This window comes from Aulonocara stuartgranti (assembly GCF_965226115.1).
Source record: "Aulonocara stuartgranti genome assembly, chromosome: 17".
Lineage (NCBI taxonomy): Eukaryota > Metazoa > Chordata > Actinopteri > Cichliformes > Cichlidae > Aulonocara > Aulonocara stuartgranti.
The window spans coordinates 5,573,287-5,592,120 of NC_138953.1; the positions used below are offsets into that span (position 1 = coordinate 5,573,287).

The 18,834-nt window shown below is 38.7% G+C and overlaps 1 protein-coding gene across 2 annotated transcripts; it reads right to left on the reverse strand.

The window, feature by feature from the left end:
• LOC309692447 (plexin-C1-like) lies at positions 1-11,308 on the reverse strand. 2 transcript variants are annotated; one of them, XM_082510944.1, is made up of 15 exons: positions 10,210-11,308; positions 9,548-9,670; positions 8,518-8,652; positions 8,343-8,443; positions 8,161-8,266; positions 7,917-8,082; positions 7,579-7,681; positions 6,623-6,728; positions 6,235-6,276; positions 5,997-6,130; positions 5,300-5,479; positions 4,299-4,407; positions 1,054-1,233; positions 796-963; positions 1-399 (listed from the first exon to the last, which is right to left on the reverse strand). In XM_082510944.1, exons 1-15 carry the CDS (start codon positions 11,203-11,205, stop codon positions 289-291), a joined length of 2,760 nt encoding a protein of 919 aa, XP_082367070.1. In that variant the 5' UTR covers positions 11,206-11,308; the 3' UTR covers positions 1-288. The 2 variants fall into 2 exon arrangements, with proteins under 2 accessions (XP_082367070.1, XP_082367071.1); XM_082510945.1 differs by having other exon boundaries at positions 6,653-6,728; positions 10,210-11,307.
• Between the last annotated feature and the right edge of the window lie 7,526 nt (positions 11,309-18,834).

Below are 18,834 nucleotides of genomic sequence, written 5' to 3' on the forward strand. Positions count from 1 at the left end.
CACATTTTAAACAGATTTATTCATCAAAGTGATTTATTAATCAAACAGACATAACATGAAAACACTTGAACAGAGAGAGGGGCATCATTGGTCAAAATCCATTCATCTCCCTGGGCGTCTCCTCCACCATAGACAGATAGCCACCAATACAAAAAGCCAAACAGTAACCAATTTAACCTGAGCAGAAAAACTAGAACGCTGTCAAGATGGAGTAGAAAAGGTCTCCAGAAATTGTACTACATAATTGAAATTGAAATTTGTTCAGGGTTTATAGAAAAAGCCAATATGTCAACACAACTTACTGGCAATATGTCCAATTATCAGCAGGGAAAGCAGTATTGGAGAGACATGGTGTGATGAAGAATCACTGAGGCTTATTGTCTTGTCACCATACTTTATCTAGAAAATACAAAAAAGCATTTCACAGGGTGAAGTCTCACCAGAGCAGCAGAACTATTCTTAAGGAAATATCACAATTTGAACATAACTGTTTAAAAAATGATGTTTTAATAGATGTTTTTGGACTTGATACAAGTTTAAAGATTCTACTCAAAACTTTTGCTATTCTCACCACAGACTCATTTGATCAGTTTTGTTTTGTTTTATGTTGATTGTGTATTGAAGTTCAATATCACGTATTTATAGAATTATTTTAGAAAACAGTCATTTAAAATGACATCAGAAATATATTTTGTGTACTTTGTATGGTAACACGATTGCTATAATGTTGGACCTACTGTCACAACAAATGTATCTCTATGAAAGTGTTGCCTATAGCTTAAAAGAAAGATTTACCTTTAACTTTTGGAATCGTGTGTTGGGTAGCCCTTTAATCTCACAGCTGAAGGAGTCAGTCTCTTTACTGGTTTCTTTGGCCACCAGGATACAGCCGTATTCCTGTGTGTCTTGAACGCCCCACACTGATAACTCGTCTTTTGACATCTCCAGTTTGTCTGACTTTTTCTAAAATAACAGAAACAAAGTTTGACCTTTAATGAACTCCTGTTTGTACATGCGATAAAAAAAAAAAAAAAGCAAAAGTAACAATGTTACCTTTAAGGTGATGCGGACATTGTTTCCTGTCCTTATGGCTGTGAAGCTGGTAAACTCAGGCTCTGGATGGTAGGTGATGTTTAAAGAGCAGGCTAAAGTTTCATTGGCTGCTTTTAGAAACACAGTGCTGCTAGAAATCATCAAAGTGCTTTCAGCTTCAGGTGTGTCATAGCTGAGACTCTGCAAGGAGTTTAAATACATTCTGTGTTATAAAGTCAATGTCTGGATGAGATGCTTAAGTGATGTTATTTTTTAAATATAGTTGAGCACTAATTCTTTAGCACAGGAGCTACCATGACCTGAAAAGCACACACACACACACACACACACACACACACACACACGCACACACACACACACACACACACACACACACACACACAGACCTAAATTCAACAGAACGTTCAAAACTTCCTTTTAACAGGGAGAAAATTCTAGCAGAACCAAGCTCAGGGAGGGGCAGCCATCTGACATGTTGGTCTGGTTGGGGGTGAGAGAAGGAAGACAGGACACAGACACACTGTGGAAGAGGGCATGAGACTAATAATAACTAATGATTAAATGCAGAGTGGTTTATAAACATATATAGAGTGAAAATGCAAACACTCACAGTGAATCATGGGAATCCCCCAGCAGCCTGTGCCTATTACAGCATAACTAAAGAAGGATTTGGGGTCACCTCATCCAGCCCTAACTATACAGGGAGTGCAGAATTATTAGGCAAATGAGTATTTTGTCCACATCATCCTCTTCATGCATGTTGTCTTACTCCAAGCTGTATAGGCTCGAAAGCCTACTACCAATTAAGCATATTAGGTGATGTGCATCTCTGTAATGAGAAGGGGTGTGGTCTAATGACATCAACCCCCTATATCAGGTGTGCATAATTATTAGGCAACGTCCTTTCCTTTGGCAAAATGGGTCAAAAGAAGGACTTGACAGGCTCAGAATAGTCAAAAATGGTGAGATATCTTACAGAGGGATGCAGCAGTCTCAAAATTGCAAAGCTTCTGAAGCGTGATCATCGAACAATCAAGCGTTTCATTCAAAATAGTCAACAGGGTCGCAAGAAGCGTGTGGAAAAACCAAGGCGCAAAATAACTGCCCATGAACTGAGAAAAGTCAAGCGTGCAGCTGCCAAGATGCCACTTGCCACCAGTTGGGCCATATTTCAGAGCTGCAACATCACTGGAGTGCCCAAAAGCACAAGGTGTGCAATACTTAGAGACATGGCCAAGGTAAGAAAGGCTGAAAGACGACCACCACTGAACAAGACACACAAGCTGAAACGTCAAGACTGGGCCAAGAAATATCTCAGGACTGGTTTTTCTAAGGTTTTATGGACTGATGAAATGAGAGTGAGTCTTGATGGGCCAGATGGATGGGCCTGTGGCTGGATTGGTAAAGGGCAGAGAGCTCCAGTCCGACTCAGACGCCAGCAAGGTGGAGGTGGAGTACTGGTTTGGGCTGGTATCATCAAAGATGAGCTTGTGGGGCCTTTTCGGGTTGAGGATGGAGTCAAGCTCAACTCCCAGTCCTACTGCCAGTTTCTGGAAGACACCTTCTTCAAGCAGTGGTACAGGAAGAAGTCTGCATCCTTCAAGAAAAACATGATTTTCATGCAGGACAATGCTCCATCACACGCGTCCAAGTACTCCACAGCGTGGCTGGCAAGAAAGGGTATAAAAGAAGAAAAACTAATGACATGGCCTCCTTGTTCACCTGATCTGAACCCCATTGAGAACCTGTGGTCCATCATCAAATGTGAGATTTACAAGGAGGGGAAACAGTACACCTCTCTGAACAGTGTCTGGGAGGCTGTGGTTGCTGCTGCATGCAATGTTGATGGTGAACAGATCAAAACACTGACAGAATCCATGGATGGCAGGCTTTTGAGTGTCCTTGCAAAGAAAGGTGGCTATATTGGTCGCTGATTTGTTTTTGTTTTGTTTTTGAATGTCAGAAATGTATATTTGTGAATGTGGAGATGTTATATTGGTGTCACTGGTAAAAATAAATAATTGAAATGGGTATATATTTGTTTTTTGAGTTGCCTAATAATTATGCACAGTAATAGTCACCTGCACACACAGATATCCCCCTAAAATAGCTAAAACTAAAAACAAACTAAAAACTATTTCCAAAAACATTCAGCTTTGATATTAATGACTCTTTTGGGTTCATTGAGAACATGGTTGTTGTTCAATAATAAAATTATTCCTCAAAAATACAACTTGCCTAATAATTCTGCACTCCCTGTAAGCTTCATCAAAAAGGAAAGATTTAAGCCTAATCTTAAAAGTAGAGAGGGTGTCTGTCTCCTGAATCCAAACTTCGAGCTGGTTCTACAGAGAAGGAGCTGAAAGCTGAAGGCTCTGCTTCCCATTCTACTTTTAAATACCCAATGAATCAATAGTCTGAGCGCAAAGTGCTCTATTGGGGTGATATGATACGATGCTGTCTTTAAGATAAGATGGGGTCTAATTATTTCCATTAAAAAATCTGTGGGATGAGCAGAAGATGCCTGTGCACATGCTCTCACATTTTACACATTTGGTGCAAGTAAGAATAGGCAGGTCAGATATGCCATGCTGAGAGACCCAATCCTCTGATTAATCAAAAGGCACTTCCACAAAGTATTGGGCCAACTAAGTTTGTGCACACGTATGCAGCCAACTAATTGGATGTTTTATTATTATTTTTAAATATATTTAAAAAAATATAATTTTTAAAAACATAGTTGGTTAGTTGGTTTTGAAATTATATTGTACAGGTTAGAGTTAAAGATGAGAACAGTTTTGAAATTATTTGATCTCATTTTTTAAGTTGACTAAAACCCGGGTGTGCACACGTTTCATACACATGCACAATGAATAGAAAACCTGGTAGTGGAGCAGATTAATTTGTCTTCTCAAACACTGAAGCTTGCTTTAATGTTAGTTCATTGTTTATTTGTTTGTTCATTTAACATGAGTGCTTTTGTAATCATCGTTCACTAGTGTTCATCCTATTATCTTTTAAAATGATAAACAAACGTTTGTTTGAACGGCATTTAAGAACACATCTAGTCTGAATGTGTTCTGCTTTCATGTTGAAATCAGCCAACATTTTGAACATTTTAAAATTTGAAAGTTTGAACCATGACATCTTTACCTCTGTAAATCAACCAGAGAAAGACATATTATGTAAAATGATATATTTGATGTGTAACAACAATCCCATTTACACTGTGTGTGTCTGCAGACCTGATAGCTGCTGTCGATGGGAAGCTTGACGTCATGCTTGGCGTGGCTGTGTACGACCCCTTCAACAAGGTCCAGGTGAGACCCCATGAGTGTGAGCTTCCTCTTCCCACTACCAAACACAGAGCAGCATTTATGCAGAGCAGAGATTATGAAAGACTCTTGATCACAGAGAATAATTCTTATAATGACACCTCAATGTAATGGTAAAACTGTACTGCAGTGGCTCCCATTGCAGGTTTAAGAGATTTCTATACACTAGAGTATAATGAGTCATCATCTGAGGATGACCTATATGTTCTGATGCAGACCAAAGTGTCTGATGGACTAAAACAACAAATTTAGCTTTGTAGCTATAAATGCCAAAGCATGAAAGGATCACCGTGGGGTTCTTTAAGAGTTTACTTGAGAATAAAAATGATGCTGCATCACTTCTTAATGGAAGAAAGATCTACAGCATTATAGCAGAAAACCAGCAGAGCTCAGTAAAGGTGTAACAATAAGCTTATTGCTTGATGGAGCAGAAAAATATCCATGTCTCTATTCTTTCCCACTAACATGTTATATTTGTAATAAATAAATAAGACTAAAGTAGTTTTAGATTTGGATCATTAACACCACCTTTACTATCGGCCTTTATTGCCTCAGGAAGACTCCCTGTTAAAATGAACTGCAGATGATTATTATTTTGATTTATCAGGTTTTTTTTATTGCACTTCTCAGAAGATAATTTCTTAGAGACAGTGCTCTCCATATGTCACATTAAATGTGTTGCAGATATTGTATGGTTGTTAATTTGGTTCTATTTGATTTGATTTGTCTAAAAACTAAACTGAATTTAGTCAGAGGTGACCACCTCCTCAAAATCAGTTATCAGCACTAGTTCCTTTTAGTCATCCAGTTTAAAAGCTTCAGTTTAAACTCTTTCTGTGACATTAGCTGCTGGAAGTTCTGGATCCACCATCAGCAGCTGTCGCTAACGCTTTGTGCAAAACTAATCTTACCTCATCCAGCTGCTGCTTGGAGTAATGTTGCCACAGGATGGCGATGAGCGGTAAGTGATGTTAGCCTCACCATGGCAACTACCATCTGGGAGGAGAACGCAGACGCTGGCCACACCTTTAAGTTCTGTGGTGGGAATGTGGAACGTCAGACTGATACCAGTGTTGGCCCAAACAGGAGACCTGGGCAAAGACACACACTCAATGACATCACCACGATATGCAGAAAACCTGAAAACAGACAAAACTTGTTGTTTTATTTTTACTAATTTCTTCTTTTGCACCTTAATTTTGAATCCTTGTATTGTTTCTTTATTTAATATTTTATTGTTGTTTTGTGTGAAGGGTGACTCTTATTGTACATATTCTGGATTTGTTAGTATTTTATGAAACACACTGTTAACTATTTTAGAATTGACCTGTCAAAGTTAACCCTCTCAGGCTCAAATTAAACTTTTTGTTGCTAATGCACAACCAAGTCCTGCAGTGGTACTTCTGAGTAAAAAAAACTCATAAAATATGTATGTGGGGTAATCAGGTTGTTAGTTTTTAACTGTTGCAAATCGGCAACACCTGCTTTGAGAGGGTTAAATTATAGAATATGTAGGTTTGTAATATGGGTGGTGTTCCCCTGTATTAAAATCTGCTCTTTAATTTGTCATTTCCCAGCATCGTCTTAGTTATGTGTACAGTGGCTCACTCTTTTGGAGTACAGTCAGCGTGTGTCTGGATCCTCACTCGTTTCACATCACCAAGGTTACGACCTAATAACACTGCATGGTTTGTCCCATAGAAAGACACCACACTGGGAGTGATGGAGGAGATCTCTGGGATCTGACAGTGAAACAAACAAAAAAAACAGATAATTTAATTTCTTTCTGCTGACATTATACTGGATGTGGATTAGGTGTCAGAGGAACAATGAGGATCAGACTCACGGAGAAGTTCTTCCCAGACTCCAACTCTTGGCAAACTCTGTCCTGCAGGAGGGGATTCAGCACTTAGCATGTGCGTAGCACTGTAATCTATCAGAACTGATCTAGGACCTGTTGTGGCTAACATTATCTTAGTTCAAAAAGAGGAAAACTGCTAATAAAAGCATTTTTATTTTTTATAAACTAAACATGGAAATCATTGTATTGATGAAGCAATAAATACTTGAAAATGTCATCCTCAAAATAAGTTAATCAGTAGGAAATTTGCTCAGTAATTGTGTTTTTCTTAGCATGTCTGGCCTTTACTAAAAATGTTGTTTTCTACCATTAAGCCCACGTTTCTTGCTGAATGTTAAAAAGTGATGAATTTAAAATAATGTAGCACACAGACTGATAAATCCATAAAATCAGTCACTAGTACACCAGTCTCTCCTTGGTTAGCCCAGGAACAGCTGTTTTTGTTCCATCCACAACCAGCTTTGATACACTGCCGACACCTGAGCAGAAAACAGAGGAGTGAGATGAGCACAAAAAAGCACCATAGGGAAAAAAGGAGTGCATGAATGAGAGAAGGACAAAGCTGTTTTGTTTTTCCTACTCATAACCACCTGGACCTCCGAACACACACGCTGACCCCACCTGCCTGCTCTCCACCCACTTCCTGAGGAAAACTGCGTGTCGCCTCAGTCAATCCAATCTGCACTGAAGCAGTTCTTATTCCTCAGCCACAGTCGCTAAAGTTCTTTATGGTTCATTTATGTCTTAACTGACAGGATGTCTTATTTTGTTAAATATCTCTCTTCCTCATTTCCTCTGCTGCCACAGCTGGTAGGAGGGACCAAGATGCCGAGGAAAGGATTCAAGAAGAGGAATCAACTACGTGTACTTTTGGGAATGAAAAGAGACTGCCATACTTTTCATGCAGAAACAGAAACACCCAGTCCGCGTCATCCTGAATGAATAACAGGAAGAGAGCAGATGTTCAGCCAAGAAGTTCTACTGAACAAAGCTCAGCTGAACTGAGGACGCTGTATGAGTTTACTGCCGAGAACATTAAATAATGAAAATATGTTTTCAAGTACGCTCCGGGCCATGAGCAAGCTCATGGCTTTGCTGAAATAAACCAGTATAAAGACTTCCCACAACAAGACCACTCGTCTCTGGTCCATCCTGTCCGTACAGTTTCATTCAATTGTTCAACTTTTCCAGCTTTCATCAGTAAGGTTTCGTTCTCTTTGATTTCTAACTGCGACTTGATTGTCTGATCTTTCTGTTAATCACATCAGGACCACTTTAGTCTGTCCACAGTCTGAGTCGTTGAATCATTTCTAGTATTAATGGACTTACAACATGAAACTTGGTGGTCCACTCATGTTAGAGCAGTCGTTTAACCTCAGTTGTTCTGACAGCTGTGATGTCCCAAGTCTGAATTTTATTGTGACATGCAGACCTGTACATTAAAAAAAACAAAAAAACTTAAGTGTCAAAGTCTCTACTATTAGTAGTATATATGTTTGAGCTGTACCACTATAATAATAAACAGTTAGAATATTTCATCTGTCAGAGTAGCTCTGTCATTAATATTTCTGATTTAATTTTCTTATTTTGGCAAATACTACAAATCAATAAATAACTTTTGTTGTGAAGCATTTTATTCCTGGAATTATTTCTGAAAAGTCACTGACCATCAGCAGGAAGCGTACGATCAGACAGGATGCAGGTGCATTGTGGGAAATGTGGAGGAGGGTTATTCGAAGCACAAATCGAGCCGGACCTTCCAACGAACTGACAGGCAAAATTAGACGGCCCTTCCTGGCCCACAGTCAGGTGTGTGTGGATTTTTAGTAAAATCTGAAAATGAAGAACATAAGTGAGAAACACCTGAAAGCCACAAATGATCACAGTCCCAAGTGTGTTTGTAAGCTGTACCTGTCCGTTTGTGTCCTTTTCAACTTTGTGGGAAATCATTTTGTGCTGGGACTCATCAGGAATGGACAGCCAGTCTGAATCTGTGCAGTCATCTTCAAATGTGCAGCTGGGAGAAGAAGGAGAAATGATCACCAAGTTCAGAATAGTTTGGAGACATCAGCTGCAGATGTTGTTTCTCTCACCTGCTTTTAGAGCCACACCAACCACAGTATGGATCCTGTGCAGACCAACACTCCTGCACATTTGTGTACGTGCTGCACTTTGACACAGGAACTCGCTTCACCTAGAACAACAAACACTTTAAAATGCAGCACAGGTACATGTGACGTTAAGATAATCAGTAAATAATATAAGTACCTGGTTTGTAAATGGCACATACAGATGTTTACGACCCACTGGATCCAGATGTAATTTGGGAAACACTTTGCGGTCATCACTGGTCCTGTAGAGCACCGTGGGACAGGCAGCGTGATAGTTCTTGTCCACAGACAGCTGACAACAAGAAGGAGAGACTGTACTATTGTTTCTGTACTCAGTGGGGGGGTTTGTATTGTTTGGTTGTTTATGTCAAATCAGAAGCAGTGTGAGTGATTAATCTAGTTACAACCTTGCTTTGAAAAAAATGGGACTCTAGGAAGAATGTAAAAAATAAATAAAGCTGATAATCATATAATTAAGATCACAAGTGTTAATGTTAGAATTTACACTAAAAACAAAACTATACAGCTTTTACACTTTTCTTCCCCCCGTTAACCATCATCCAGTAAATCTTTGTTTCTGTCCAAATATTTATTTTTAGGCATCTTTGAGATGTTTTCAGCCAGGTCTAATCTGGTCTTCCTGTGCCCGAGTGTAAACAATGGTTTCCGTATATACATTCCTGAAGGTGTCTCTTTAACTCAAAGTTTGATAAAGGACGACAAAACTACTTCTCCAAGGGTTTTCTTGGGATTCCATGATGCTCTGTAGCTGTAAACTAATGAAACACTGCTGCAAACATCCACATCGGTTGTCTTCTGTACTTGTTCAGACTCGTTGGATGTTCTTGATCTGGAATGTTGATTTGGCTTCTCCTACAGGCTCTGCCGTCTGTCTGCTTTCTTTTGCTTGTTCAGCCTTGTTTACTTGCACTGACACTTCTTTGGGCCTAATACGTTGACTTCCAGCGAAATGTTGTGACATAACGAAATTAGGCCTCAACTGACTGTGAAAATGGCAGCCTGTGTATAAAAATGGCTGTAATTCCTAAACAGTTAATGCATTAAATTTGTTTAGTTAACAGTTTCTCAATAGACACCCTACTGCTACTAGATGGCCTCTGAAATACTGAACATTAGCTTTATTTCTTTCTGTTAATAATAACTGATATATGATAATTTATACAAACCTTAATGAGCTGTCCGTCTCCTGTCCCAATATAGAAAACCATCCAGCCTCTCTGCCTCACTGCCAGCACTGAGGTCATGTAGCTCTGCCTGAAAATCACTGCCTTCGGTTTGAGGATCTTTGGCTGAGAAACAGAAAAACATCAGAAATAACTGACCTGAAGAACTGAACATCAGAAGTACTGAAAGTCCTGAAGCCTCACTGAAGCATGTCTGTTGCTGCATTGTCACCAAAGTCAGTTGAATTTCTTGATTTTGTCATTTTAGTTTGAAATATGAGGTTCAGACATGAAGTGTGGCCATTAGGACATCCCACAGTTGGCTTAATAGTTAAACTGGTTCATAGATAACATTTTTTTTTGTTATAGTATGTGTGGAGAAACAAATATATGGATTATTTTATCACCAATTGTACAAAAGTCTTAAACTGCTCTCTCATCTTTCTTCAGTCTATGATGCTCAAACATGACAAGATTTTTCCAGCAGCTGAAATGATATTACAAAAATAACTCTATTAAGACGCACAAAAGAACAAAACTTTCTTTTTGTTGTAGTTAAAATGTATATTTTAGTTATTTTATTCTTTTTTAAAGGGACATTTATCCAGAGGATACTGGAGCCATTAAATTAAGAACCATTAAATCAGAGTTTGAAAAGCTCTCACCGTCACTTCTGATGGCACAGAGGTGTAGAAGTCTGGATCTCTGTCGGCATCACTGCTGTAATCAGGGCTGATGTCAAACACCATTAGCTGAGTGTTGGTGTCTCCTCCATCCACACTGAACACGCCGCTCCAAAGCTCCCCCGGGATGACCGAGGAGGCCACGAGTCTGCTGTTTTCACTGTCAGAGACACTGAGAGTCGCGCCCCGCAGAGACTTGAGTGTATCAGTTTTGCTCTTTTCGCCTTCGAGCCAAATGAGACGGACTCTGTTTGTTTGAGCTGAGAGCGCGTTGGAGAACAGATAGATGGTTGAATTGATCTGAAACCCGTCAACAAACTCCACATCACCTTTACTTTTGATCCCAGGTGTGCCTGAAGCTCCATCAGTTAGAGAAAATATACCTCCACCCTGTTTGTTATCTGCATCCTGAAGATTGACAGTCTGCCGATTAATACCACACTTGTTGTTTTCGGGCTTTTCTGTGTTTTGTTGGATCGCGGTCAGAATGTAAGTGTCAGCCTGAGTTTTCTTCTTCACATCCACCAGAAAGCTGACTGACCTGCTGCTGCGCTTCAGAGGTCCCACCTGGATGTGTTCTCTGTGCAGAAGCTTGGAGATGTTCTTCAGGTCCAGAATCTCGCAGTGGCCGCAGTCATCGTCAGTCACACCGCAGCTGATCAGCGAGTCATTCTTTGTGAAAGGCAACAACACGTTGATGCTGAAAGTTGCGTTCCACTCAGCTGTGTCAGAAACCCGGTAAAACTGCACATCATCCTGCTGGTTTCCGGTCTTTAAGATTCCCCTCTGGGTCAGACTGTTGATCAAAGTCAAGTCGTGGCTCAGCTGGTACAGCCTCTCCTCTGTGGCGATGTAAAGCATATTGGGGGTCACGGCGAATTGGCGGATGTCTCCATCAAAGTTGAAGCCTTCATCCTCCTTCCGGCACAGACCCAGTTCTCCAGAGAGAACAGAAAGCAGAGCGAGCAGCAGGATCATCTTATAATAACGATAATTCTACCTGGGACAGGCTCACACAGCGATGCTCTGCGTGGCTCTCTGCTCTCTGTGTCTCTAAAGTTGTGTGTGAAGCGCAGCGCGAGCAGCGCGCGCAGCTGAAAAGAGAACCGCTGGAAGGAGGAGGGCTGGAGCGTGCCAAGCGAAAGTGAAAATATTTGAACATTTTCACTCAGCAGCTTCCGTCTCATTTCCACCCCGTACCTCTGTACAGGTCAATGTTACAAAAAAAAAAAAAAAGCCGGATATAGTGCGTCCCTAAGCAAAATCACCGCAATTACAGCCCTCAGCTGTATTCTTTAAACCTTCCATAAATGTTAGTGTAAAGTCAGATTTGGCTTAAATCAATGGAAAGATATGACCTCAGAAATGATTCTGAAACAAAAGCCATTCACACCAGGTTCCCCCAATCTTATAAACAGTACATTTGCATAAGATTGGGGAAACCTGCAGTCAGCTGAGACTGAAGATGTCACTTGGATGAGTGACGAAACGTTTCTCCCACAAAACGCTACGTCCAAATGAACAGAATCAACTTTTGGAGATTTACTTTCCTGGATGATTGAGAAAGCATCATGACATCTTAAAAGGTGCTGTATAAATAAAATTTTACCTTTACTTTACTACTGTATGGAAGAAGGACAAAGAAAAGTCACTGTGCTTGACCCTGAAACCAGAACCACAGGTTATTCATTCTAAACAAAGACCTAAAGACAAATTAATGAAGTGCTATCATGTTTTTTTTTTTAAACAATACCCCAAAATAAATATGCATAGTTAAGTTCAGCTTTGACTTAGAATTATCAGAATGACATTGCTCATGTTATCCAAAATGACTTCACTTCTTGTTGGGCCAGCAGGATCTAATGACTGACCATCCTTCAAGAAATATCTCTAACTGATGCAGAGTCACTTTAATAAATGCATTTCATACTTCCATCCATCTCACCAATGCCAGATCCCTCGGTAAACAAACCAGATGAGCTGCAATCAGAGATTTACTACAACTGCTTTTTCTGTGAGTGTTGTTTGTAGCTGAATCCTTCGTCCAAACATCCCCAATGCATCAGTCGAGGTACCGGGCCAGACATTACACTGCCATGACGGCAACAAAGACTCTAAGGGAAGGGGCCTAGAGCTCTGTGCTCATGTGCTTCAGGGTTGGTGCCATAACAGTAGAATTATAGACAGTCACTGCTCACCAGTCTTAGAGGCCAATGTGGAGGGCGTCCATATTGTTCCTGAGGACTTTAATCAGGTATGTTTGAAATCTGTACTCCCCAAATTCTACCAACATGGTAGTGTCCTACCAGAGGAAACAGGTCACTGGACCATTTGTACAGTAACATCAAGTATAGGCAAATTTGACGTTATCTCTTGCCCAGTTGGGCGACATCTCTCGCCCAACTGTGACAATTTGACCACCTCTCTCTGCTCCCCATTCTTCCTCCTCAGGAACCACACACTGTAAAATGTAATTCTAGATGTTTGTTATTGTAACATATTATTCTATATCAGTTTGATGATAGATGACTGAAGTTGTTGTTATAACATAGAATTACAAGTTAAAAATGTCCCAATTACATAAAAAAAAAAGCTAACTTGAAAACTCATGTCCAGCTAAATCAGCAACTTATGTGAACTTGACAATGTGGGGAAGTTGAGCACAGCAGGATTCAAAACTGTCCCACGTGATTGCTATCAACAATATAATGGTGGACTCTGCAGATGCTTATCTCATGCAAGTCAGTAGTTTTTCCTTTGTTTTGCAATTGAGCAGAGTCAAACCAATGTTTCTGAAATATTCATATTATGAAATGTTTCAGAAGCAGGCAGCACTCATTTTCAGAGAAATTGGTTCTGTGGAATTTGTTGCAATTGTAATTGAAGACAAATACAAGAGTTTGATGTCTTAGTTGTTGTAAACTGATCTTTACTGTCACTTATCAAAGGTTTTGTACTATTTTAATATTTCAAGTTTTATGCGAACAGGTGTGACTGAGCACAATGAAGTTTAAAAATATTGCAAATGTAAAGAATAACTTTTCTAAAATGGCAAGTGTCCCGTTGATACATTACATTAATGCAGACTTTATGTTGTTACTTTTAACACAGCAGTTTTTTATCTCATCCTGTTGAAAGTCTGATAAGCTCATGCCATGGTGAGGGTTCGGTTGACCAGCTGTCCGCAATTCACAAGAATCACTACTGCTCCTAAAGTATTGGTCAGAATTTAATCAAACTTGTGCAAAATAATCACCCAATCTGTCTTCACCCAAACTGGGCTCAAGACCCAGTTCAAATTTATTGCTTCACAGGGAGCAACCTATGAGTTTTGATGGATTGTGAGCCTGATGAGCTACGTCACAGATTTTTCTGTTTCTCAGATGACTAAGATGGCACAATAAATGGTGAATGTTGGGTGCTCATGAGTAATTGTCTTGTCATGTTCTTGAAACAAACTTTCTGCCTGCAATGATCAGATACACTTTAATGGAATCTGTGGGGTTTTATTTTTTTCTGTAAACAACAGAAAATTTATTTAAAGGAATGTAGATATTTAAACCTGAGATAAACCTAACAGGTAGTTTTGCTGAAATGGACGAAATTGGAAAGCTAAAAAAAAAATACTTAAGATGTTCAATACACATTTTCTTTACATCCAGTCAATCAACCCTGATAATTAAAATGAAACTGATTTATGAGTTCACACAGCTACCTTAAAGAGCTCAGTAAATTAATAAACTTAAATCAACTTAGCTAACAAATAATTTTAGTTAAGCTAAAATAGATTCCTAAGTTAAAAGAACTACTAAAGTCTTTGAATTAACTAAAAAACCCAAGTCAACTGAACTATGACAAGAGTTTAAACAATAGATTATTTTAATTTAGCTGAAAGGGTTTTCCCAATTTTTCCCAACTTTAATGACAATTAAAGGAGTTGAACTGACTAACAAATCGCAGTCAACTAAACTAAGACAAAAGTTTAGACAACATGTGATTTTTCATCAACATAACATTTAGTTGTGTTACAAGAATAAACTCTATTTCTTGAATTAACTTAAAATTTTAAGGCAGCCCTTTACATCATATTTTTAAGTTGAAACAACAAGTTATATTTTACAGTGCACCCTTTTCTTGTACTTTTTAGTTTTTCTTCTTTATTTTGTATAATTTTAAAAACCTTTTTATGTTTGGAATTACATACATCTATTGGCATGCATTTAAATTACGACATTATTATGTTCTTGTTTTTGCCTTGTTACTCTTCTATTACCGCTTTATTACCGAGCTGTAGTAGAAAGTGCTACCTCCAGTCAACAGTCAAAACTATTAAGTAGCTTATAAGATAAAACTACATCTATGTTAAACAATTCAGAAATTGCTCGCAGATGCAACAAAAGCCAAATTTTGAAAGAAATCCTAATATACCAGGATTGTCCAACTCCAGGCCTCAAGGGCCTGTGTCATGCAGGTTTTAGATGTGTCCTTGATCCAACACAGCGGATTTAAATGGCTAAATTACCTCCTCAACATGTCTTGAAGTTCTCCAGAGGCCTGGTAATGAACTAATCATTTGATTCAGGTGTGTTGACCCAGGGTGACATATAAAACCTGCAGGACACTGGCCCTTGCGGCCTGGATCTCCCCACCCCTGTAATACATATTTTGAGACAAAGAGGGAACTTTTTCTTAGTCACCACCAGTCATACAGAAAATTCCCTGCTGACTTGGCCTCAGGATGTCTAGAGGAAAGAATCAAGCGCACCCAAAGGCAATGAGCTCATCAGTGGTCATGTGCGCAAGCTGAGGGAGAGAGACTGAAGGAGCAGCAGCAGAGCATCACAGTTGTAACACGGTTTTGTGTGATGACGTGTGTGTTAATGAACCTACATCCAAGCTCATATTCGCATATACTGTATCTTCTACAACTATAAGTACATGTATGGCTGCACCACATTTGGATTACACATGGGAAGCTCTGATGTAACCAATTCTTCTGTGGAGCTTAATTAAAGACAGTGAACTCAACTCCTGGTAGTCTTTCTGCCCGAAGACTTAGGCCAGACTTGTATATCCAGCACTTCTAGTATTATAGGTTATAGTATTGAATATGCTATACATAATCTACTAGCCTGGTTATAGAATATAACCAGTCAGCAGCCAGAGCTTATTCATTTCACTTGTGAATGTCTTCTGCCAAACTAAGATAACCACCAACACTGAAAGACAAAGAGCAGTATATAAACACAGCAGAAAACTAAAACATCATCAGTAAAGTTGAGTAGAAAACATGAACTACACATCTGCTGCATTTAATTTTCTGAAAATAGCTGTTTGAAATGTAAGATTAATTTAAAACAACATTTTATTTGTTTCAGGTTTAGGGCACAAAATAAAAAGCAGACAGAATCAAATCACTTACCAACAATAACACAAGGCATCAGCAGGAAACGCTGTATTTGAAGGACCTTGTGTAAAGAAGACTGCGGCCCAAGTCTTATTGTCCTGCCACCATACTTTATCTAGAAAGAGGTTAAATGAATGTCATAGAGGCAGGTCTCACATTTACACCAGGACTTTGACTAAGTCACTCCAAAGTCTTCATTTTGGGATGTCTGTAGCTCAGGTGGTAGAGCAGGTCACCTACCTACTCACCGGAAGGTTGGTTGTTCGATACCTTACTCCACGCTGCATGCCAAATATCCTTGGTCAAGATACAAACCCCATATTGGTCTCTGATGCAGCCATCGGACTGTGAATGTTAGATAGAAGGTGCTTAGAGCCTAGAAAAAGTGCTTGGGTGAATGAGGCAAGTTGTGTAAAGTGCTCAGAGTAGAAAGGCACTAATATAAAAACCAGTCCATTTACCATTTTGTTTTTCTTAAGTCATTCAGAGGTGGACTTGCTGTTGTGTTTTGGATCATTGGCATGCTACAGAACCGTGCTTCAGCTTGAGGTCATGAACAGATAGCCGGACATTCTCCTTCAGGAGATTTTGGTAGAAAGCAGAATTTATGGTTCCATTTACCACAGCAAGTCTTCCAGGTCCTGAGGAAAACAGACCCCGACCATCACACTACCACCACCCCATTATACAGTTTGTATGATGCTCCTTTTCTGTAATGCTGTGTTACTTTTACGCCAGATGAAACGGGACTCAAACCTTTCTAAGAGGTAAACCTTTGTCAGTCAACAGAGCATTTTCTCAAAAGTCTTGGTGATCAGGAAGATGTTTTCTGGCAAAACTGGCATGAGCCATCATGTTCCTTTTGCTCAGCAGTGGTTTTTGCTTTGCACACCATTTTTGCCCAGTTTCTTTCTTTTCGTGGAGTTATGAACTCTGACCTTAACTGAGACATGGGAAGTCTGCATGCAGGTTTGGGTATATTTAGAAACTGCATTTTGTGTTTGCTTGTATTATCTAATATTTAAAATTTTGTTTATGTTTATGTTAAGCCTTAATTATAAAAGAGTCCCTTCTCCAACCTGTTCTGTTTTTAAGTTGTTAAATTTAAACATTATTTTGTGCTGATATTGCACGTCTTTTTCAGAACCAAAGAGTTTTTGAAATCTGCATAAAATTGCATTTTAAATTACTTTTGGAATATTACTTGAAATACTTTATTTGTTTTTTTTAAAGTTCATCTAAAAGTTTAAACTAAAAGATCAGAATTGCTGAACTGCAAATTATTTTGGGTGCAGTGCGTTTTTTGCATACAGGTGTAACAGAATAGCTTTAGTGTTTTGTTTCTATTTACATTTTCAAACAATAAAGGGATATCTTATGCCAGTTAAGGAAAACTGGACTTGAGAGTACAAGTAGATCTGAATCTAATTCAGATCTACTTGTACTTTCTTATCCTCTAATTCTTCTTCTTCAATCAGTAAGAAACTTGTACAGATGATCAAGATCATTTTCTGCAAGAAGTAATTCACACCAACACTAGATGGCGCACTCGAGCCATTAAAGATTCAAGATTCTTTATTTGTCAAATGCAAAACGCAGTGAAATGTATCCTGACTCGCTCTTCGACTGTGCAAAAGGGGAGAGAAGAGCATTATATACATTAACGAATATATACAAGGGGGACATTGTGTGCAGCAAGTAGGTGAATTATGTACATTAAATGAATTAAATAAACAAATTAAATAAAATCCACTAAATGCATCATGTTGCCACGTGTCTTTTACGTATAAAATCAGTAATTACGATCATTATAGCTGTGAACGTATGTTGGACATTTTTTAAGGAATAAAATAATATATAAATAAATAATTATATTATTTACAAACATTTGCATTCATAGACCAGGGTAAAACCTTTATTATATCACAGTTCACTGTGTGAGCTGTTGAGTAAGTAAAGCATCAATAGGAGAGGAGACAAGGCTTAAATCCTCCAAGTATTAAAAACTTTCATACTTGGATGGAAACATAATATTTAAAATGATGTTTATCCAGTTACCTTTGAGTTCCATGAGTCAAAAGGGAAAAGAGAGAAGCCTGACAACAAAGCCACATATATTGACAAATACGTATGTGTGGCTGGAAAGCTCTAATGAGTGACTGGATCTCAGTTAATCTAATGAACATTCATTGTTTAGCGTTTGGTTTTGGAGAAATCCCTACCTGCCATCAAACCCAGACTACAGGTACTGCCAGACAAGTTCTTTATGTGTAATGTGTGAACTGGATTTTCTCTCTGCTGAAAGACTTTTTGATCACTATGACTTAAAAATTAATTTTATTGAATAATTATTTAAATGAGGATTTAAATGGAAACAGTTTGTACATACAAATGAGATAAAAAGGTGAAAAAATTTAGATGGAGCTCAAAATGGAGTTCAGTTTATGTGGGACAAGCCACAGATTTCCACAGCCACAGTTACTGTATGTTCTGTCTTTTTATGTAGTATAATCTGTGACTCTAAATGTTTGTCCAAGTATTAAAGTTAATAGTGTTAACGGTTGTTCTGGTGCTACTGGCTCTTCTCTGAATCCCCAAAGATTGCAGCTCAAAGGCTTCCCCAAATTTACACTGATGTCTTTTGATTAATGGCTGGATGTCATGTTGGCTTCCTCCCACACTCCAAATGCATGTTGGGTTAATTGGCAGCCGTGTAAATGTGAACAAGAATGTTTGTGTCTCTACGTTAGCCCCGACCTTTCCAGGGTCCACCTAAGCTTCGGTCCCTTTGTGTGCCTGAAATAGATACGCTATTACAAAAATGGATGGAAAAATAAATAAATAAAATACAATATTTTACATTTAAAAAATGCCCCTCAATTTAGTTCATCATCCTTGCACGACTCCAGTATCATGTTTATGACCTTTGATGAACTGGGTCATATTTCTTCTTTCAAAACAATTGAGCTAGCCTTTCACATGAAAGCTAGATTATCCTCAGTTTTTAAAGGGGACACTTGCTGATATAAATATTTTTTATTATTTATTTTTTTTAGCTAATAACTCTTTCTTTATGTATGTCAAACTGTTATCTTTGGGGTTTTTTGTGTTGATTCAGCTAAAGAAACAAAAAGTAATCCCTCCCTCTGTGCTCTTTCATAATAGCTCTGAGGGAGGGATTTGAGAAAAAACTATATATT